This window comes from Aphidius gifuensis, linkage group LG2 (genome assembly GCF_014905175.1).
Source record: "Aphidius gifuensis isolate YNYX2018 linkage group LG2, ASM1490517v1, whole genome shotgun sequence".
Lineage (NCBI taxonomy): Eukaryota > Metazoa > Arthropoda > Insecta > Hymenoptera > Braconidae > Aphidius > Aphidius gifuensis.
In genome coordinates, this window is record NC_057789.1 from 16,441,179 (window position 1) to 16,465,355 (window position 24,177).

The 24,177-nt window shown below is 31.6% G+C and overlaps 1 protein-coding gene across 4 annotated transcripts in view; it reads right to left on the reverse strand.

Annotated features, from left to right (window-relative positions):
- Positions 1-24,177, reverse strand: part of LOC122849215 (anoctamin-8-like) — a 317,470-nt gene that overhangs the window by 140,835 nt on the left and 152,458 nt on the right. For 2 of the 4 annotated variants that reach the window (XM_044147874.1, XM_044147872.1), the window contains 3 exons: positions 2,767-2,970; positions 2,505-2,657; positions 2,307-2,442 (listed from right to left, as the gene is read on the reverse strand). The exons of 1 other annotated variant lie outside the window; for it this stretch is intronic. In XM_044147874.1, coding sequence (XP_044003809.1) covers positions 2,307-2,442; positions 2,505-2,657; positions 2,767-2,970 — 493 coding nt within the window. The remainder of the gene's footprint in view (positions 1-2,306; positions 2,443-2,504; positions 2,658-2,766; positions 2,971-24,177) is intronic. One more of the 4 variants, XM_044147873.1, reaches the window with a different exon arrangement.

Genomic DNA, 24,177 nt, shown 5'->3' on the forward strand with positions numbered 1-24,177 from the left:
TTTATTTTCCCATATTCATCGTGTTCAGATTAATTAAGGGACTTAGAAAATTTTCGGAGGGGGGGGGGAGGCATAATTGATATGTTCCCTTATTTATCGTTTTTTTCTTTATATTCAGTCACTTTTCTATATTTTCCTTTATATTCACTGATATTTTCCCATATTTATCGTTTTTTTCTTTATATTCACTGATTTTTCTTCGATATTTTCCTATTTTTTTTTACATTTTTCTTTACATTTACTGATATTTTCCCATATGTATCGTATTTTTCTTTATATTCAGTGATTTTCCCTTCATATTTACTAATATTTCCCTGATATTTTCTGATAATTATCGGACTTTTCTTTATATTCAGCGATTTTTTCTTTATATTTACCGATATTTTCCCTAGTTATCGTATTTTTCTTCATATTCAGTAAGTTTTCCTTTATATTTACTGATATTTCCCTGATATCTTCCCATAATTAAAAGAGTTTTCTTTATATTTACCCCTTTTTTTTATATTTACTGATATTTTTCCATATTTATCGGTTTATTCTTCATATTCAGCAATTTTTTCTTTATATTCAGTAATTTTTCCTCTATATTTGCTGATATTTTTCCATATTTATTCCCTTTTTTTTCTTTATATTCACTGATTTTTCTTTGATATTTTTCTATTTTTTTCTACATTGTTCTTTACATTTACTGATATTTTCCCATATGTATCGTATTTTTCTTCATATTCAGTGATTTTTCCTTCATATTTACTGATATTTCCCAGATATTTTCCCATAATTATAAGAGTTTTCTTTATATTTAGCGCTTTTTTCTTTAAATTTACTGATATTTTTCCATATTTATCGGTTTTTTCTTTATATTCAGTAATTTTTTTCTACATATTTACTGATATTTTCCCATATTTATCGTATTTAGATTAAGGGACTTTGAAAATTTTCGGAGGGGGGGGGGGGTCTAGATGAAAAGCGAAAACAATAGGAAATTAAAATTCCCTAAAAAGAAAACGAAATTTACTCTTATGAAATTTCCAATTTCTTTTTAGTTTTTGAGAAAAACCATATAGTTTGTTTTTTTACTCTCGATTTGTTATGTGGTTTTTCTCAAAAACTAAAAAGAAATTGGAAATTTCATAAGAGTAAATTTCGTTTTCTTTTTTTTTTTACATCTAAAAAAAAAAATAAAATTAAGAAAAAAAACTTTTTTTTTTCAAAAATTGAAATTTCAAAAATCGAAAAAAAATACTTCCTATTGAGTGCCCAGTCTAGTGAAGGGCTTAAAATACTTGTTTTGCGTCCTCAAATCTGTGATAAAAAATCCATCAAAAAAAAAATGGTACTATTTTAGATATCTTGAAATTCGATGGTGGCGCCCTCAAAAATCGAAGAAAAAAAAAAAAAAAAATATGTGTTTTTTTTTAAGGCCAAAATCTACAACATATCAAAAAATGAGCGAAATCGCAGAGGGTCAGGCCGCAAACCCCGTGACTTGGCTAAGAATGCCACATCAGAAGTAAAGTCCTGGTGGAACTCTGTCCAAATTTCAAATGACAGACGCGATGAAATAAAAAACACAAACTATGATAAAATAATTTAAAAATATATTTTTTCATTTAAAGAGCGCAGTTATTTTGGGCAAGTATCAGCCATAGTAAAATTCATTGTCTAGATTATAAATTATGCTATTTTCCTCAATATTTCCACCAGTACAGTAAAAGATAGTAAATATTAATTTTTTTTTCAGTAAAACATAGTCCATTCTTTCTCAGTGTACAATTATTAGTTTTTTTAAAAATTAAAAGACAAAGTTATCAATAAAAAAAATATATTAAGAAATTCATCTTCTATAAATTCTTTAATTTTATTTAATAAGGAATATACAAAGAACTTGCTACATTATGTTGATGTTTTATGATTTTCTCATACCTGTATTATTTCAGTTAAGATTGCCTCATTGTTTATTTATTGATATTCATCAAATGAATTTATAAATTTTTTTCTTTAATCGATATCACATCAATTAACTTTTATTTTTTAATGATTTATAAATCATTATTACAATGCATAATTATGTGCGTTTATATAATCGTGTGCTGACACTTTTCGCAAAGAAAAAAAAAATCATTACGTTTCAAAGTTAATTATCCATCTAACCTCGCATCTCAAAAATCGGCTCAAGAAAAATTTTCAAAGAGTTGATAACAAATATACGTATTTTTTTTAAACAATGGGTCTAGAATAAAATCCTATGAAGGAATCGATTATATGGAATCAACCTACGATTGATTAGAATGAATAACTCAACTCACCCAAATCATTCAATCTGATGGCTATTTTAAGATAGGCTTCATCCATCAACGCAATCATCATTGCAAGTAAAACTTTCGGAATGTAACTTAACCATAATTCGTAGCCTGCTACTTTCAGATATTCATCCCACCGGTCCTTGAAAAGCATAATTTGACCAACATTAATGATGATTTCGATAAAATTCAATGTATGCATACCTGTATTCGAAAACTCAGAATCATGACGATGAAAACGAAGAAAAGAAAAACTGCAGTTGTTGGTAGTGTTATGCAACATCGTATCGCATTTCGAGCCAAGTTTGGATAAGTATGCCTTAACCCTTTTGTGAAAGGTGATATTTCACAAGTACCCTTTGGAATAGACATATAATTAATAAATTTCTTCGTTCCGCTACCTTATGTGAAGCCAATGAATCGGGCAATTGAGAGTTTTAACAGGAATAGAATGTGGCTACTTTACCTCGTTAAGAGGTCTAGGTTTCATAAGTATGCCATCTCTTTTCTCCAAAGTGCCCCATTTGTATGTGAGTTCTGCGATTTTCCGTTTCCATGTTTCCAAGTAAACAATGGTCCAGATGAGATTAAATGTAGAAAATAAGACATAAACTACATCTTCTAGTTCCTGGTTCCTTCCAATAATGCCGACCTTTGAAGAACCAATTGTCTTTCCATGAAAATATCTATAGTGTATGACGAATATATATGACATTGCCGTGAATTTGTTTTGTGAACAGTTTTAATTAAACGGAAAGATATTTAAATTCTATTCAATAAAATTTTTTTTTGTTCAACAAATTCACCTTCGATATAAAGTATTTTGAAAACTTCATTAACCCAGGAAAAAATCGCGTAGATCTACGTATATCAAATTACATCTACTTAGATCAAATTAGATCTAACTAGATCTAATAAGATCTAATTAGACATAATTAGATCTGAAAGTAGCAAAATCTACTTATATATGCTTATATATAATTAGATGTACTGAGATCTAATTATATTTAACTAGATCTCATTAGATCTAAGTAGATATAATCAGATCTAATCGTATCGAAAATGCAGCAAGATCTAATTATATCTCGATATATATACTATGTCGGAATTTCATAGGAAACTGCTGTTATTCTTTTGCCTTTTTTTATGGGAGGCTGGGACACCGAAACCAATTTCATTTCGGTTCTTTTTTTATTTCTTTTAGTCCACGAAACGGAACCGTTACAAAACTCGACTTTTCAGACCGAAACTTGCCGAAAGTTTCGGCTTCGGATAGATAATTTTTAATTTTTTTTTTTTAAATTTTATGGGTCATAAAAATATTTATGCTTCTATTGGTTTTAATGTCTTTGAAATTCAATATTAGTCCGATAAAGAAAAATTTTTAAAAATATATTTTATTTTATATAAACATTTTTGAGATTATATTGAAATATAAAGCCGTTGCTCTCAACAAAAATAGTTTATCATGCTATGGTTCCTCAAATTTTAAAGCAAAACAAAAAACTATATTTTTTTTTCAATTGTTTATTACTCTTTTAAGCGTAGGAGAGTGCGGCAATGGTGTGAGTGTTATATGCCCACAACTCGTTACGATTTTGTTTTTATAAATCACAAACCAGCTGGTGGTCGACAAGTTCAAATCTATTTTTTTTTTCTTAATAAATTGCGTTGTGTTTTTTAAATTGTGAATTTAAATTTTACAATTATGCCTGATAAGGGCAAACTAACAAAAAAAAGACGTTTGGACGAAAGTAATCCAACTGAGAGTGAGACACCAAGTATTGTATCTCAGAGTGAAAAAAGCAAAAAACATTCTAAATATTCTCAGTTTTTTGATTTTGTTGTGCGTGATAATAAAAGAGAGGCCCAATGTCTTGTGTGTAAAAAGTCAAAGTTTGATAAATTCGTTTCACACAAAGATGGAAGTACATCATGCATTACAAAACACCTAAAATCAGCTCATCCCATGATTTGGCAAAAAGAATTCGATGGGACAAAAAACCAAACAAATGAATTACCACCTGGTCAGAAAACACTTTTCCAAATAAAGGTAATATTTTTTTTTTTTCTTGTGTATGTAAAAAAGTAGATTTAGACAATGATTTAAAACAAGTAATCAAGTGTAGTATTTAACTAGTATTTTTATTTAAATTTTTTATTCTATTTTATATTGATAAAAGGATATACTAAAAAATTTAGAAATTGAAATAAAAAAATTGTCAATAAAGTATAAAAATATTATTGAAAATAATAAAAATATATTTTAAAAATTATTAAGAATAACAAAAATATATTTTAATAATTATTAGAAAACAATTTAGAATCATATTAATCATAAATTAAATTGATTGTTATTTTTTTTTAATTTTATATTATTTTTATTTTATACTGCAATGCAATGGTTATGAACAAAAATAAAATTGTTAAAAAATAATTAGCCAGTAACAAATTAACAATACAAGTTTTAAATGATTTTCTGTTATTTTTACATGTACATTTAACAAATTAAAAAAAGTAAAAATTGCAATTCTAAAATTCTGTAATTTTTTATTTTTTATAGGAAAAAATGACAGATCAGGAGCTTGATGTTCTTCTTATTAATTGGTTGGCAAAAAAAAAATTGCCATTTAATTTTCTTGATGATGACATTACACGACAGCTTTTCCGGTCTTGGAATACAGAAAAAGAACTGCCTCGTAGAAAAAAAACTCGAGCAATGTTTGTTGCTGAATTTAAAAACCAACAAGAGAAAATTAAAACAATTATACAAAATAATAAATCTAAATTCTCGTTTACAATGGATAGTTGGACTAGTTTAAATGGAAAGTCGTACTTTGGTATAACATGCCATTTTATTGATGACAACTGGAAAATAAATTCTTTTGCTTTAGATTTTCTTCCTTCTAAAGGCAAGCATAAAGGTATTGACATGGCACAACTATTTTTTAATTGCTTAAAAGAGTATAAACTCCAAGACAGAGTAGAGGGAATAACACTTGATAATGCATCAGCAAATATTAAGTTCATGAGCGAATTGGTGATGTTGATGGAAAATTCTGGTTTTAATTTTGATAACGAAAATCAACATTTTCGTTGTATGTCTCACGTGTTGAATCTTGGTGTGCAAGACCTACTCAAAGCTATGAAAGTAGAAAATGATGATGATGATGACGATGATGAAGTTGTAAATGATAATGATGATGCATCAACCATGCAGTCTAGTGATGAACATGACGATGAATATTCAAGTGACAATGATTCTGTATTTGAAATTGAAACTACAGATGATTCAGACAATCCAGATAAGAATTTTTTTGCCAAATTAAATCCATCAAAAGCCATTTATAAATTAAGAAAGACTTTGGTTAAAATCAAAAGGTCTGAGATTTTACAAAATTCACTCAATCGTAGTTGTGAATTTGTTAACATTAAATATATGAAGCCAGTACTAGATGTATCTACAAGATGGAATTCAACATATGATATGATTGAATATAGTTTAAAATTAAAAAAAGGGTTGAACTTGATGTGGACTAGTGACGTTAGTTTATGGCAAAAATTTACTTTGAGTGAAGATGAGTGGGATATATTAAATCAGATTCATGAATTTTTGGGACACTTTAAACATGTATCAAAAACATTGGGAGGACAAACATACGTCACTCTGCCATTGGTCATTATTGCTATCAACATGTTATTTGATAAAATTGACACAATTGTTGATCAGTTAGATAAAAAAGTAGAGAGGTCTAACGTCGATGAAACTTTAATACTCGCTTTCCAGGCAGCACGTGATAAAATGTTGAAACATTATAATCTAACCAACTGGATTTATTGTGCTGTGTTGATTCTTGATCCACGTCACAAAGTGGAGACTTTTTCTTTTACTACATGGGGTAATAATTTTAAAAAAAAAACCATTGACAAATTTAATACCATGTACAAAAAATACGCTGATTCTGTTGAAACTGACGTACATGAAGAAGTGAGTTTACAAGAAAATGATGATAAAAATAAGAACCAAATTGATGTTACGTCAATTTTTGAAGATACACCAACACATCGAAATTATCAAGTCGAATTGGACGAATATTTAGCCATGAGAAGAGCTGGAAAAAACCAAGACATATTAGAGTGGTGGAAAACTTACGAAACAACCTTTCCAACATTAGCACGTATGGCAAGAGATTTGTTTTCAATTATGGCTACATCAGTCCCATCAGAAAGACTTTTTTCTCTTGCTGGTTTAATTATGACAAAGTTAAGAAGTTCAATGAATGATGAATCGGCAAGAATGACATTGTGTCTCCATTCTTGGTACGATGTTTAGTTGGTGGAAAAATATTGAAAACAAACATTATACTTTGAGTATAATAAACTGATAAATAAATAATAAAAAAAAATGATAAAATATTTGTGTCTTTGGCTTTTTGATAATTTAAATATTTGTAATTTTTTTACAGTGATTTAAAAAAATAAAAAACGTAAAAAAAATAGTCACCTGTAGCCTGTTTATTTATTACGTATTTTATTTATAGAGTTGAAATTTGTTAATGAAAAATTTTTTCCAGTAAAAAAAAAAAAAAAAAACGAAACTAACGAAACCGAAACGGAACGACACTGACAATTTATAATTTTACGAAGCTCACTCAAAACCAGAACCGAAACGAAACAAGGTTTGACGGAACCGGAGCCGAACCGGGACGGAACCAGCAATTTTTGAGTTTAGACGAAACCGGTACGGAACTTGTCTGAATTCGGCATCGTTTCGGTTCGTGTCCAGCCCTATTTTTATGTAACGAAAATTTCAAGAAAAAAAAAATTTTTTCTTAATCATAAAAATACATTCCGGGATCTATAAAACTAATACAAATAAAATTTATGTTTGATTGTTTATATTTATAAATATTTTTTTATGCTTATATAATTTGCCGATCATCAGCCGAGTGTCGGTTGATCCTCGGATTGTCATGATAAATATTTGTGTGAAACAAATTTTCGTTGTTTTTAATTATTGCTGCTATGGTTGAGTAGGTAAGGCTCTGGACTTTCATCAAGAAGATACCGTGTTCAAGTCCAGGTGATGGTAAAAATTTGTGGTCTAAATCTTTCGGTCCAATAGATCATTAATTGTATAAACAAAAAAAAAAAATTGTTCAAACAATTTGAAATTTTTTTTTTTTTTCAAATCAATAAATTTTTAGAATCTCAGTAGATCTACTTAGATCTCAGTATATCTAATATACGCCACTTTGCGGATCTAATTATATTTAAAGCAGTTAGATCTAATTTGATCTACGTAGATCTAATTTGATATACGTAGATCTACGCAATTCTTTCCTGGGAAGTAAAAAGTAAGGGTGCAATCATAAAGCAATTTTTTTGAGAACTGTGTCACGAAATAATAGTCAGAAGTCATTAATACACAGACGATATCATGTTTTTTTATTCATCTGAAAAATTAAGAAACCCTGTGAAGAAAAAGACCCGGGTTCAAATCCCGGCGGTGAAACTTCTTATTTTATCCAAAAAGTTTCTGGTTTTTTCAAAAAATTAGCTTTGGCAATGAAATTTATCGAAATTATTTATTATTTTGATATTTTTTAATAATAATAAATTTAAAAAAAAATGAATATTAATAATAATCATAGCAGAATTTTTACGGAGAAAACAATGCTAATAATAAAATTTCAATATCTCTATTCGTGTCTGAGGAAGTATTCATTGAAAGATCAGAATTTCGATATATTTATATAATGACGAGTCGTAATCAAAAAAAAAAAATCGATTCCCTAGTTATTTTCCGACATTTTTATCTCAGCTACATCCTCACTCTCAGCTACATCTTTTCATTAGCTAGATTTTTCACTTAGTCTCAATTATAGCCAAACACACGATACCTACATAATTTTGGAGAACGGTGAATTCAATTTCAGGCACTCCAGAGGTAGTGGACGTGACTCATCGTCTATTCTGGCTTCCACGACCATCCGTAGTCGTTTTTATTTTTTGACTAGTTTCGTCTAGTTTTGTCAGATTCAAAATAATGGACTCAGAAAAAAAATTTAATTTTACAAAAAAAAAACTAAGTCTCTTAAAAAAAAAAAAACTTAGATATCTGCATCATTTTACTCAGATAGATTTTTCACTTAGCTGTTATTGTAGCCACACAATTAATGTCTACATTATTTCACCAGCAAAATTTTTTACTTATCTAGATTTTTTACTTAGCTGTGATTGTAGCCACGGAACTAATATCTACATTATTTTACTTAGCTAAATTTTTCACTTAGCTAGATTTGTTACTGAGCTGAAATTGTAGCCACACAATTAATATCTGCATTATTTTACTTAGATGGATTATTTACTTAGCTTTAAGTACAGCCAAACAATCAATATCTACATTATTTCACTTAGCTAGATTTCTCAATTAGCTAGATTTTCTACTTAGCTGTAATTGTAGCCACACAATCAATATCTCTATTATTTTGCTTTCTTGAAAAAAAAAATTACAAAGAAAAAACTTGGAAAAAAAAAAATTTTACGAAAAAAAACTAAGCCCCTCATTTTGAACTCGGCAAAACTAGACAAAACGAGTCAAAAGAAAAAATGACTATGGACGGTCATAATGGCCATAATCCGCAATAAGCCGCCACGGAGGCACCATGAGGTGCTACGGAACTGAATTCACCTGAGATCATAATTTTACCAGCTTGATTTTTCCCTCAACTATATGTTTTTCTTAGCCACATCTTTTTCTTAGCTACCTTTTTCACTCAGCCGCTAGATCATATACTCCTTGAATTTTCGATATCATACTTATATACTTATTGATACTTTTAATTTTTATCAATTAAAATCTAAAAAACGGATAGAGATATAAAATTTATATTATCAGCATTGTTTTCTCCGTAAAAAATACTACTATGATCATTATTAATATTAATTTTTTTTAAATTTATTATTATTAGAAAATATCAAGATACTATTAAAATCGATCATAAAATTCAATTTTTTTACAACCATTTAGCGATAAAAAAAATGACAAAAAAATGAAAAAATTCAATATTTTGTTTCTTCGATATCTTGAACAGTATTCGAAATATCGAATTGCTGTTGCGACGATTGATTTCTTCTCAAAAAGACGTTTTGATATCAGTCATAAGTTCTTGTCGCCATGAATAACGTAATCTTTCCTTTTTACTGGGAATCTCTTAATAATTATCTCCCAACATAAACGCGGTAAACGCCCCAACTTTTTTATTTTTCAATATATAATTATATCTCGGCTAATTAAATATTCAGGGTGCAGTTGGATACCCCTAGCTCCATCTTACACATTATAAAAGTAACACATTTAGGGGAGCTAGAGGTTTGGCACCCTCAAAAAAAGTACTTGAGCCAGCACTATTGCCAAGCGGCTATGCCACTAATTTCAATAATAAAAATTAAATATTAAATAGTACAATGAGTTATATCGACAGAATCCCAAAATTACGAGGATTCTCTCGATACCACTCATGTTATAATTAAATAATCAAAAATAATTTTAATCAACAACTAAAGATCGCAAGATTTGTACCGACCAATAAGAATTGGCTAACATAAGGAAAATAGGAAATGGACCAAGAAAGTCAACCATCCTCACCTACCCCTAAGGATCTGAGAGAATCGAGGGACATCGATCCCCAGATCTTGGTCACTTGGTCAGTGGGTTCATTTGCCAACAATAGCTCTTCTAGCTCTAACAGTATAGAGACTGTCTCTACGTCTTTTTATTTGCATAAAAACTTGGAATATTTTGTGAGTTACTAGCATAAACTGTAAGTTGCTGTATTCAATATTTTATTGATTTATTTGCTTTAATATCTTCAATTATTGTTACATAACATTTGGTTACGTAAATTATTTATCTAAACTCATTGAAATTATATTTGATCTAACTTGTAATAAATACAGACCACATGGTCTATATTATCATGAGACCCGGTAGGGTCTCTCGTTAAAGTCGTTCAAAAACGAGAGACTGCCGGGGATATATGTCTTTTTAGTTCGTGTGTGTGACGTCATTGATTTATAGTCAAGTAAATATCTTTTGATTGAGCAATCGAAAAAAAAAAATAACAACAGTTTGACTATATAAATCGAGGTTCCTCTTTCAAGTGAGCCTATTATCGGATTTTTTGGTGCATTATTTAAAAAGATATAAATATATGATAAACCGGCCCCCCGTTTTTTTGTAAAAAATAAAATTCTGTCGATTTTGTCGATATTTGAAGTTTTTACCAAGTTGGCGTCCTGTATCTGATAAATTCGCCCGAGAATATTGGTTGGTCATCCTGCTCTATCTGATTAGCAGTATGTCATATGGCAGCGAAAGTTTAAAAATGGCGTATCGATGCTGCGCGCACTATACCTTGTTTTTTATTATTTCCTGTGATTTCGAGGGCCTCTCATTATTATTACTAATCGAAATAATAGTTGTATGAAACGACTCATGTTAAAGATTGTGAGTACATTAGTTAACAAATTAACATTGGCAAGCACAACTGTAGTTGCGTACGCTGGTTATTGCGCAGGATTGTTTTGCCAATATCTTTGAATCTTTGCTGCGATCTGCGATACTGCGAGGCAGTATTAAACGTATGACATTATCAGACATTATCGTCAAACTATCCAACGCTGAACACTGCCTCAAAATATTGCGGGAAAACGTTTGGATATTGCTTTATATTTTATTGTTGTGTGTGTGCTACTACGAAGTTGCCATATTTTATTAAAGAAAAAAACCAATCAACGAATTTTGAACTCTTCAATTGTCAGTATTTGTAATCATTGTTGAAATAATACATATACAATAATAATAAATAATACATAAATAACAGTATTTTATAAGAATATTATTGATACATAGTGTATTAGCTTTCAGTGTCAGTACTTTTTACCAAGTTGAACCCAGATGCGATCTGAAATACTTCCGCGAATCTCCAGTCAGTATTTCTGATCACAGTGTGATAAAAATTATTCATCAATCAACTAGTTATTGAATTTGTAGCTATTGTTGAAATAATATTTATAAAATAATTATAGAATAATAATAATTATTGATGATAGTAATACATAGAGCTTTTAGTGCCCCTAATTGATACAAAGTTAAATCTCGATGCGATCTGAAATACTTCTACGAATCCCCAGTCGATATTTCAGATCATAGTGTGACAAAAATTATTCACCAATCAACTAGTTGATAAATTTCTAGCTATTGTTGGAATAACATTGATAATATAATTAAGAAATAATAATATTTATTGATGATAGTAATATATAGAGCTCTTAGTGACCCTAATTTATACCAAGTTGAATCCCGATGCGATCTGAAATACTTCCAAGAATCTCCAGTCGGTATTTCAGATCATAGTGTGACAAAAATTATTCATCAATCAACTAGTTATTGAATTTGTATCTATTGTTGGAATAATATTAATAAAATAATTATAAAATAATAATATTTATTGATGATAGTAATATATAGAGCTTTTAGTGCCTCTAATTTATACAAAGTTAAATCTCGATGCGATCTGAAATACTTCCACGAATTCCCAGTCAGTATTTTAGATCATAGTGTGACAGAAATTATTTACCAATCAACTAGTTATATTAAATTCGTAGCTATTGTTGGAATAATATTCATAAAATAATAATAATTATTGATGATAATCATATATAGAGCTTCTAGTGCCTCTAATTTATACAAAGTTAAATCTCGATGCAATCTGAAATACTTCTACGAATCCCCAGTCGGTATTTCAGATCATAGTGTGACAAAAATTATTCACCAATCAACTAGTTGATAAATTTCTAGCTATTGTTGGAATAATATTTGGAAAGTGTTGTTAGAAACTCTGCCATTTTGGATTTTTCAAATTTTTTTTTTTTTTTTTTCTTCGTCCCCCTCCAAACCCTACAACTTTTACTTAAAACATTTTACAATTTAAGCTTTATTTTTCAAAAAAAATCCATTGATAAATTAAAATGGGACACTCTGTATAATAGTAGATAAATAAATAAATAAATAAATAAATACTTGCATCTTGAATCATTTATACTACAGAATGCCTGATAGTAACAATTACCGATGGCTAGCTGACCAATTACCATGGCGCAATGTAGATAAATATAATATTGGCAGAAAATGGATTCCAGCCCAGATCCGATAACGGATATGACGTTTAAATTTATTTTTTTTTCCTTTCACTCCAGTAGTATATATAGAAGTGTTCTGCGCCCCCCCCGCTATGCCCCCTCCCCCGCGAAACCCGCGACCCCCGCTGCGATTCGTGGGTGATTTCCTGGAATCCGCGAGGCCTCATCCCAGGCTCCGCGAATTAATTAATTAAGTCAAATCGCCACAGGGGGTCCTCTCATTAATTATTTAGAGCAATGTTGCCATGGGGGGTCCGATTTTTGTAAGACGCCATATTGTTTTTTTCGTAAGTCGCCATATTGGATTTTTTTGACGCCATATTGGTTTTTTCTTCAGACGCCATATTGGATTTTTTTTCGACAACATCTTTGGTTTTTTGAAAGACGCCATCTCGTGTTATTATTATTATTATTATTATTATTATTATTATTAATGGAAAAAAAAAATATTTTTCCCAACCGGGATTTGAACTCGGACCTTTGGAATAAGAGTTTAGCACCCTATCCTCTGAAACAAACAAGAGATTATGATATTTCCTGTCTGTAAGGAAATATTCCTTCAAATATTATATAATGAAAAACTAAATCGCCTTCGATAACTCAGTTGGTAGAAGCAATGGACTGTAATTGGTTTGATTAAAATATGAGAGATATCCAGAGGTTGCTGGTGTCAATCCGGCTCGAAGGAATATTTTTTCTCTATTTTATATAAAAACAATGTTGATGGAATAAAAAAAAAAAAAAAAAAATTTGTCTTGATGATGGTTCGAACTGAGGACCAATCATTTTATAGGTTGGAACTTTAGCTCTTGCATCATCAAGACAAATTACAGAACGTATTGTAAATAGTTTCATTATTTCATCATCATCTATTGGATGTTTGTAAAATAAGTTGTGGAGAGGATCAAAATGGTAGGGGGTAAATAAGAAGTGAAAGGGATTAAAAAAAAGAGGGGAGTGGTTATTCAGAGGTATAAAAGAAATATTATCAGTTCAGAACTGATCACTATACAGTTGAGTTGAGTTGAGTTGAGTTGAGTTGAGTTGATATATATTAAAACAAAATGTCAGCATTCATTTCAAGGATTTCAAGAACCTCAAGGTTTACTTGTTGTAAAAGAGTTAGTTATTTAACCTATAAATTCAAGATCTTCATTAACTATAAAAATATTTAAACCACCTTGTGAAAAATCACATCTAACAGAAGAATATAAAAAAACTATGAATAATTGTAAAAAAAATTATCATGGGATATCTTGGGAAGCTGGTTATGATCAATATAATAACGTATCAACAATAATCATTTAAGAATTAGTTGGAAAGTCTAATTATTCATTTGCCAAAGGTGAAGATAGAAAAAAATGGTTAGCATACATATATTTCGATACCCCGAGCTCCATCTTACGCAATATAAAAGTAATATATTTTAGGGAACCAACGACTTGGCCCCCTCAATGATTTTCTTGAGCCGGCACTAATGCTTCTCAATCTAGTTGATAATTCACCGGGTCGCGTAATATTTAATTAACGGATCGCTTCTTTAATATTTTAAATAACTGACTCCGTAATTCACTTGATTTTTCTCTCTCTGTATTATCGACGCGTGGGGCCTTAGTTTTAATTATGTTTTGAGCGTTTAATATTTTATAATCTTTACAATAAATTAAGAGTGTTTTTGTATGTAATGTTTAATTCAAATCATGGTTTTTTTATAAATAAAATTAATGCTTTTTCCGAATATTAAATTTCGTGTGTCGTCTCCATTATTTTATTATTGAATTATATCTGTGTTTGTGTTATATTTTTCACGTCCATTTCAGGTGTCATTTACCCTCCCTAAATTACGCGTCTATCTGCCTAAACCCTCCTATTGTTTTCTTAATTGAGCAGAAAAAATTAGGTTTAATTAATTATATATCAGCCAGGATTATTTTATTGGGCAAAATATATATGTTTAATAAATAATCCGGCTACGATATTTCAAAACGATGCAAACAACATCCAATACAAAATGATAGTAAAGATGAAGTTGGAATATTTTATTATGTACTAGAAAAAGATTGTTTAAAATGTAAAGAAGGAACTGACAATGGTAAATTGAATTTTATTATTGAATAAATGATTATTGATAAATAAATGATCAATGGTTTTAACAGTAATTGGTAAATAAATTGGATTAGCTGGTACTTTAATTATTTTATAACCAGGTGGTACAGCAGGAAAAAAGTTATATATTGTATGAACTTTTTGTTGATTCACGTCAGCTCCAGTTGTAATGTTGCACTCGATTCTTAATGTATTCTCTTTTAAAATATTAATGTAGGAATGCAAGAAGAGAGAATGACGATGTGTGAGTGAGACGAATGGAAATGTTTGGCGAAGGTATTAAGAAAAGAGAAAATCGGAAAGTATGTTTGATGTTTAGGAATGGCCGAGCGTATCTACGGGGTATAATCTGTATGAATGCTGTGGCCGTGAAAGAATATTAGTTATGCTTAAGAAAAAACACATGGTATGGAAAAAACAATAAAGATTAGAAAAGAGTAGAATTTTCGAGAAGGTTGAATGGTGTGTGGGCTGTTGAGGGACAGAGTTGCCTTTTACAGGTAGTTCGATTTGTAAGACGTAAATGAATTTGTATTTGAAATTTAAATAAAACGCTATTATACAATAATTGCCTCACAGTGTCTACCTAAATAATATCCTTTTATTACATCCTACATTTGGGGGCGAACCGGGATAAATATTGGACTCAGTGAGTGATTGTGATTAGTTGTGGATTGTGATTTTGTAAGAAGTAATTGTGAACCATGGAGAATCATGGTTTTTTGTGCGATGAATGGCTTGCTGGAAGGAAGCACATGAGCTGTCTGGTGGAGAGACTCCGCAAGGCCTTGAAAGGTGACAAAGACGGTGACAGGCTAAAAATGACAAAACAGATGAGTCTGATAGTCAAAGATGAGTAGATGATCGCTTTATTGACGAAATGTCGAAGTTGCAGCTCAAAGATGAATTCAAGAAGCGTGGGTTGAGCAGGCGCCGAAGCGCAGAATTGCGTGATTACAAGGCCGCTTACATCCCATCAGAAGAGGATGAAAGTGACGACGATGATCGCCGACCAAGAAGAATGGCGAGAAACAATAGAGAAGATGAAAAGCCATTGGTCCGGTTAGACGAAGTAATGGAGTCGCTAGAAAAATTCAGTGGTGAAAAGGGAGAAAATCTTAAGCAGTGGCTTGATAGATTTTTACAGTTAGCAGAAGAGTATAGGTGGTCTGACCTATACAAAAAAATATATGCTGAACGGCTATTACAAGGTGCGGCCTTATTATTCATGAAAAGTGTCCAGGCGAAGACTTGGGTGAGGTGGAAAGAACTCCTGATGGAGGAATTTGCTGATTCGATGGATAGCGGAAAGGTGCACCAGCAATTAGCCACAATAGATAAGAAGAAAGACGAGACGTATTTGGCGTATGTGTATCGCGCATCAGAGATTGCGAGTCACGCGCCTGGAATAGAGACCTCGGTGATAATCAGATATATTATCGCAGGTATAAAAGACGACGAGGCGCATAAAGCGGTGCTGTATGGCGCAAAAACTATTAAAGAGTTAAGAGAGAAGATTAAACTGTATGAAGAATTAAAGACGAACAGTCAAAAGAGCAAAGTACAAAAGAAAGTGCTGGAAAACGAAAAGACGAAGAAAACGAATGTGGAAGATGAGAAGAACAAAGATAGAAGAATGAAAATTTGTTATGGGTGTGGCAATGTAGGGCATCGAGCCATAGATTGCCCAGAAAAAAGCAAAGGGAGAAAGTGCTTTAGGTGTCATGAATTTGGACATATCGGAATAGAGTGTAAAAAAGTTGTTGATAACCGTTCTATCCGCGTGGACAAGCTAGATCAAACCGACAGAAAGACATATAAAGATGTCACAGTGTTGGGACAGTCGGTCAAAGCAATAATTGATTCCGGAAATTTTATATTGCCCGAGCCAGCATGGCCGCACCGCACTAGAAACAAAAGAAGTTAATTTTTAGTGGCATGGGATCATCTAACATGTGTACGTTAGGTCGATTCAAGACGAATGTGGAAATAGATGGTTTTTGTTTTCCTTTAAACATCGACATTGTCCCTGATGAGTGGATGGGATATGATTTCTTAATCGGTGGAGAGTTGTCTGAATTAGCAGAAATAAGTTGGATGAATAGACAAGCCACGATTAAGCAAATCAAACCGATAGAAATCGATGTGCAAACTGACGACCCAGGATGGCAATCAATCTTGAGCGTCAATATACAAAGTGACGAAAAAGAGTGTGATATATCGCTCACACACATTAAAGATAAAAAAATCAAAAACGAAGTGCAAAGTTTAGTGGAACAATATGAGCCTAAGAAGACAATAGATACGAATGTGAAGATGCGTATAATCCTCAAAGATGACTTGCCAGTCGCTCAGAACCCGAGAAGACTTCCTGCGGAGCAGAGAAAAATAATAAATGAGATAACAGAAGATTGGGAAAAAAGAGGAATTATCAGAAAGAGCAACTCTGAATATTCCAGTCCCATTGTACCAGTACAGAAGAAAAACGGAGAAACGCGACTGTGTGTCGATTATAGAATGCTCAATAAAAAAATAATAAGAGATCGTAACCCACTGCCGTTGATTGAAGATCAATTAGACCTGTTTAAAAGATGCGGTACGCTGGATTTAAGATGGTTTTTGAAAGTGACGATGGTGTTCGGAATGAGTTTTCGCCGTTTTTCAGACTTTATAAGCGTTGATAAGTGAAAATGTGGTGTTGACGTATTTAGACGACTTGATTATTCCAGCCACTTCAGAGAGGGAAGCGGTGGAAAAGTTGAAGAAAGTGTTAGATATGGCGCAAAAGCATGGATTAATTATAAATTGGAAGAAGTGTGAGTTTTTAGTGACACAGGTAAATTATTTGGGTTATGTAGTTGAGAAGGGACGCATCAGGCCATCTGATGATAAAACGAAAGCGGTGAAAAATTTCCCTGTGCCAAACACGATCAAGAAGATTCAAAGTTTTTTGGGTTTGACTGGGTATTTTCGAAAGTTCATACCTCAGTACTCTTTAATTGCAAGGCCTTTGTCAGATTTGTTGCGAGATGGTGTTAAATTCAAATTCGGACAACGACAAGAGGCAGCGTTCGAGCAATTAAAAAATGCGTTGATAAATAAGCCTGTGTTAAAATTATATCGGCAAGAGGCCGAGACACAGCTGCATACGGATGCCTGTAGAGAAGGTCTCGGAGCAGCGCTTATGCAAAAAGACAGTGAAGATGGAAAGTTTCATCCAGTGTATTTCGCCAGTTGGAAGACGTCACCAACACAAGAAAAATACACAAGTTATGAATTAGAAATATTGGCGGTAATCAAAGCACTCGAGAAGTTCAGAGTATATTTGATGGGAATACCGTTTAAAATAATAACAGACTGTCAAGCGTTTGTATACACGATGAAGAAGAAAGAATTGAATTTCAAGGTCGCCAGATGGGCCTTAGCGCTCGAGCAGTACGACTACACAATAGAGCATCGAGCAGGGACGGCAATGCGTCATGTGGATGCATTGAGCCGAAATCCGATACAGGTGTTGTGTGTACGAGAAAGTGGTCAAGGAATAGTTGAGAAAATTAAAAGAGCTCAACATAACGATGAAAAAATTAAAAAAATAATTGAAGCAGAAAAGAAGCAATCGAGTGGTAATTTTATATTATCACCTCAAGAGATTTTATACCGCGAGAAAGATGGTAAAGAGTTGTTGGTGATACCAACGAGCATGCAACATGAAGTAATTCGCATGGCACACGAACAAGGGCATTTTGCCAGTGTAAAGACGGAGCTAGTACTCAGACAGCAATATTGGTTCCCACACATGAAAGAAGAGGTGAAAAAATTTGTTGATAATTGCATCCAGTGTATATTGGGTGAGAGAAAGCATGGAAGGTCTGAGGGATTTTTAAATCCTATAGACAAAGGAGACGTTCCACTGGATACATATCACATCGATCATCTGGGGCCAATGCCGTCTACAAAAAAGAGTTATTGTCATCTATTCGCAGTAGTAGATGCGTTCACGAAGTTTGTTTGGCTTTATCCAACAAAATCAACGACGTCTGACGAAGTTATCAAAAGGTTACAGAAACAAGCTGTCAACTTTGGTAACCCAAGGAGAATAATCTCAGATAGAGGAACGGCGTTTACCTCAAAGGCATTTGCTCAATATTGCGAACAAGAAGGCATAGAGCATGTGTTGGTAACGACGGGAGTGCCGAGAGGGAATGGTCAGGTAGAAAGAATCAACAGAACTCTTATACCTGTGTTGACAAAACTGTCAATAGAAAATCCATTAGAATGGTATAAGCATGTAGATAGACTACAGCAGTTTTTGAATGCAACGTCAAACAGGAGCGTTGGAAGATCTCCTTTTGAGTTGTTAATTGGAACAAAAATAAAACTTAAAGATGATGTAGATTTGAGACGAATAATAGAAGACGAGTTAGTCGAGGTTTTCAAAGAGAACCGTACCAAGATGAGAGAGGAAGCAAGAGAGTCTTTGCTTAAAGTACAAGAAGAAAATAAAAAGTATTTTAACAAGAAAAGAATTGATGCGAAGTCGTATAAAGAAGGTGACATTGTCGCTATCAAGAGGACTCAATTTGGGCCAGGTTTAAAAGTACACACACCATTCCTGGGTCCATACAAAGTTGTAAAAGTATTGAGAAATAATAGATACGTCGTGGAAAAAATTGGTGAGCATGAAGGTGCAATAAAAACAAGTACTGCAGCAGATTTCATGAAACCATGGGCCCAGTGGGCATCGACTAAAGAAAGAGAAGAAGAAGAAGATGAAGAAGATGCAACCAAAGCCGACGGACCACAGTACGAAGAGGGGAGTGACATCGAGGACGATGTCATGGTGCAGGACGGCCGGTTGTAGGAATGCAAGAAGAGAGAATGACGATGTGTGAGTGAGACGAATGGAAATGTTTGGCGAAGGTATTAAGAAAAGAGAAAATCGGAAAGTATGTTTGATGTTTAGGAATGGCCGAGCGTGTCTACGGGGTATAATCTGTATGAATGCTGTGGCCGTGAAAGAATATTAGTTATGCTTAAGAAAAAACACATGGTATGGAAAAAACAATAAAGATTAGAAAAGAGTAGAATTTTCGAGAAGGTTGAATGGTGTGAATGCATGTTGAGGGATGAAAGTTGTATGCTTTTTACAGGTAGTTCGCAACGAGATTTCTAAGACGACGGTTGTGTAAGACGTAAATGAATTTGTATTTGAAATTTAAATAAACGCTAATAATATTAATACAATAATTGCCTCACAGTGTCTACCTAAATAATATCCTTTTATTACATCCTACATTAATTAGGTAATTTGATTCATGTTTTATCTGAGCCCTCAATAGTTTCGGTGTGAATCCCAGTAAACGTGCTGGTGTTTTTGGTTTTACAAAATCAATGTCTCTTTCACTTGTGATATATGAATGTAAAGTATTTTTATTATATGTAATTTTGATTCGATATTTTTCTAAGTAAGCAGCTAGATCATCTATTTCATAACTTCCAGTTGGTATTTCAATTGTATCATAACTGTCAAAATATGAAATTATATTATTTTCACGATCGATATTTGGTAATGAATTATATGATAAAAATGAAATCAGTGCTAATGAATAATTTTTTTCACTTGATAATTGTATTGGTGGAAAGAAATCAGTTTCTGAAACTGAAGATTTACCGGTAAGAGTTGAAGTAAATGTATCGTTCAATCTCAAGGTTGATAAATAAATAATTGGAAATTTTGTTTTCCTCTACTTTTATAGTTTTCCAGTGAAAAATGCAAGACATAAATGTCCACAATTATACGTATTCTAATCTTGATAACATTCATGATTATTATTAATTGATGCTACCAACATTAAGATAACTGACAAGATCTTCCGGTGGTTGTAAGTTGCCAAAACTATCAAAGTATATTGCTGAATTTTTATTGAGTTTTTTATATGCTACCCAATGTGTTCCGGGATTCCTTTTATCATCTAAATTAATGATTCCACACTCTTGTTTCCATGGTCCATCCTTTGGCATATCATTTCGCATAAAAACTCCACGAAAATTAGCAATTTTTGATTGTTTAGCAAATTTTAATAAATCACCGTCAGTTAAAGCTCTTTGTGGTAGCATCAGTTGAAGTTTTTTAGAGACAGATAAAGTCCCATACCGCTTTTATGTAGTGTTAAAAAAAGTCCTTTTCCGATGGCAATCGATTCCATCATTTTATTATGTCGCTTATTTTCATTTAATCGTTCTTTACTCGTCTTTACTGCATTGATAGCTTTGACAACACCAGATGCTCAACCAACTAACCCGCCTAATGCTGATATAGCTGAGAAAATCGGGATTAAAAGTGGTAGTGCACCACCGATATGTTTAGCGACTGGTAAAACTCTAGGTACTATAATAGCTTTCTTTCCACCATTTTTTTCAATAGCTGCTCTCGCACCGTTTATTGCTGATTTAATTGCAACTGATGAATTATTTGATCCCTTCATTGCTTGTTTTGCTGCTTTTACGATTTTTGAAAATGATATTTTCTTTTTTGTTATTTTCTTTTTTTTAACTGCACGTTTTTTATTTTTTATTAATTTTACTCCAGTCTTCTTTTTCATTTTTTTATTTTTCAACGAAGATAATGGTTTTTTTTTCTTCGTACATTTCTTTTTCCTTTTCTCAGTAACACAACCCATACCAAATTTTGATTTTATTTTCATTGCTCCAGTAACAAATGTAGCTGCTGCTCTCTTACTTTAACTTGCGTCTCTGGAAAAATCACGTTTAGCTGCTTCACGAGCTAAAATATCATCAGCTGCGTTTCTTGCCTTGATATCGTTGCGATTTTTCGAATAAGCAACATCGTGGTTTTTACAAGCTTCGTCTGAAGGATTAATTCCTTGATCCCCTCTTGATAAACGTTTTTCTAACTTGGTACCTGGCCCGCAACATGAATAACCAAGTAGATGAAGTTCGAATAGTAATTTGTTAATTATTTTATTGAGTATTCCTTTTTCACAACGTTTTTTGTTCTTTTTCTTTTTTGATGTATGTTCAATCATAGTTTATAACAGACTGATTTGCTTTGGTATAAAACGGTTAAATTTATATGATTTGAGCTCAGTGATCATCACGATGGAATACCAGAAACAAGCTCTAAAATTCCCGGTTATAAACTTTGATATAATAACATCAAAGAGTGATAATGGTTTGATAGAAAAACGACATGGTGATTTACTACCAAATACAATAAGATGTGCGATAATTGGAGGAAGTAATTGTGGTAAAACGAACGCTTCAATGAGTTTAATCGTTGATCCAAATGATTGACGATTTGCAAATATTTATATTTATAGTAAATCATTATACCAACTAAAATATCAATATTTAGAAATAAATTACTATAAATTTTCTGACAACGATCAAGTCGTACCAGTTGACGAAGCAAAACCAAATTCGTTGTTTATATTTGATGACGTCGCAACTGAAAAGCAGGATCATATTAAAGCATTTTTTTGTATGGGAAGACATAAAGCTGTTGATTCATTTTATTTTTGTCAATCATATGCGCGAATACCTAAACATTTGATACGTAATAATATTAATTTTCTGATTATCTTTACACAAGATGATACGAATTTAAAGCATATACATCATGATCATGTTAATATTGATATGGAGTATAGTAAATTCCGTCGGATGTATGTGGATTGTTGGAAAGAAAAATATTGCTTTCTGTGTATCGATAAAGATAGAGATATAGATAAAGGAAGATATAGAAAAAATTTTGACTGCTTCATAACTATAAATAACAAAACGATTTGTTAAATTTGATCAGTTAATTGTAAAATCGCGAAGGATCAACATGCCTCTTTGTGAGCAAGAACTAGTTGATGAAACAAAATTTTTGAGTGAAATTGAAAAAGTACAAGACGTTATTCGTAAAAAATATCAATTGATAAAATGAAAGTTACGCTTCCGGTAAAATAAAAGTTACGCACGGTAAAGTGAAAAAGACGTGTGAAGCGGAGAGTGAGATAATAGTTCACTTTACTATCGCAAACGCGTGGAAAAAAGTAATAAAAAAAATGCTTCAGTGAGGAATAAAATTTTTTACGACGTAAAGTTGACATTCGTGATAAGGATGAAACATGGCAAGCTGATCTTGTAGAAATGATTGAACATTCAAAGGTCAATTCTGGTTACAATTATATTTTATCAGTCATTGATATTTTTTCAAAATTCAGCTGGGCTGTTGGACTTAAAAATACAACTGGAAAAGAGGTATCAGCAGCAATGGAATTAATATTCAAAAAAGGTCGAAATATATAAAAAAAAAAAAAAAGTAAAATGTATAAATAATAAACAATATTAATTAGAAGTTTGTTTTTAATTTTTATGTAAAAAAAAAATAAATAAATAAAAAAACAAACCAAAAAAAAAAACGAACTTTTTTGTCATTAAAAAATAATTATATTTTCAGACTAAAATAATATATATTTTAATTTTTTTTATTGCAACAAGAAGCTTACAAAATTACACACTGTATCTTAAATTAATTAATTATTTATTAATACTGTCATATTTATCAACTATTTTTTTTTCAGTTTCATTGTTATTTTTATCACCATCATCACTACTGTATTCACTGCTTTCATCTATCCAGTGAGCCTGCTCAGCCATATTTTGTCAAAAAAAATTAATTTGTAATTGAATCACTATTGTTTTTTTTTTTTTTTAATATCATATGATAATGTTGATATTATTTTAATTTTTTTTTTTACAATATTTGAATTATTCTACAATAATAAATAATTAAATAATACAATCTTTTTGACCAAACCACAATTAACTGTCATAACCAAGGCACAAATAAAACAGGTTGCAAGTTTGCAACATGTCGTGAGACAACGTATATGAGGTATAGGAGAGTGGTATGGTATGGCATTATAGTTATAAGATAAAGTACAACGTGGAATTGCGCCACCTTTAAAATCTATGAATATTCCTAAAATAGTTTCCGGTAAAATGAAAAAGACGTCCGAGGTAAAATGGAAGTTACGGTAAAATGAAGTTTACGTTTCCGGTAAAGTGAAAGTTACGCTTTTAGGTAACAGTGGAATAATGGTTCACTTTACCACCGCAAACGCGTGGAAAAAAGTGGGTAAAAAATGCCTCAGTGAGGAAAGATTGAAATGAAAATCATACATATTTGTTTTTGATATTTCTAAAATAGAAAATCCAAGATAAATTGGTTTATTGAAAAGTATACTTGTTGGTTTCATCTTAATTATTACAAGATCATCAATGATTAAATAACTGTGAAAGTTTGGCTTTGAGATATAAAATCTTGCTCCACCTCTACCACCATATTTTTGTACAAGTTTTATTGATTTACGAGTTCTTACAGACTCTAGAGTTTTACCATAAATTGCATTGATGAATAATTTTCTAAGATCTTTTTCAAATGCACTACGGGCTTTTTTTCGTAACTCTGAATTAAGATCAACATAAGATTGAAGCCATGCACTTTGTTCAAATTTTAAAACACGATGAACTTTAGTAATAATCATCCCTAAAG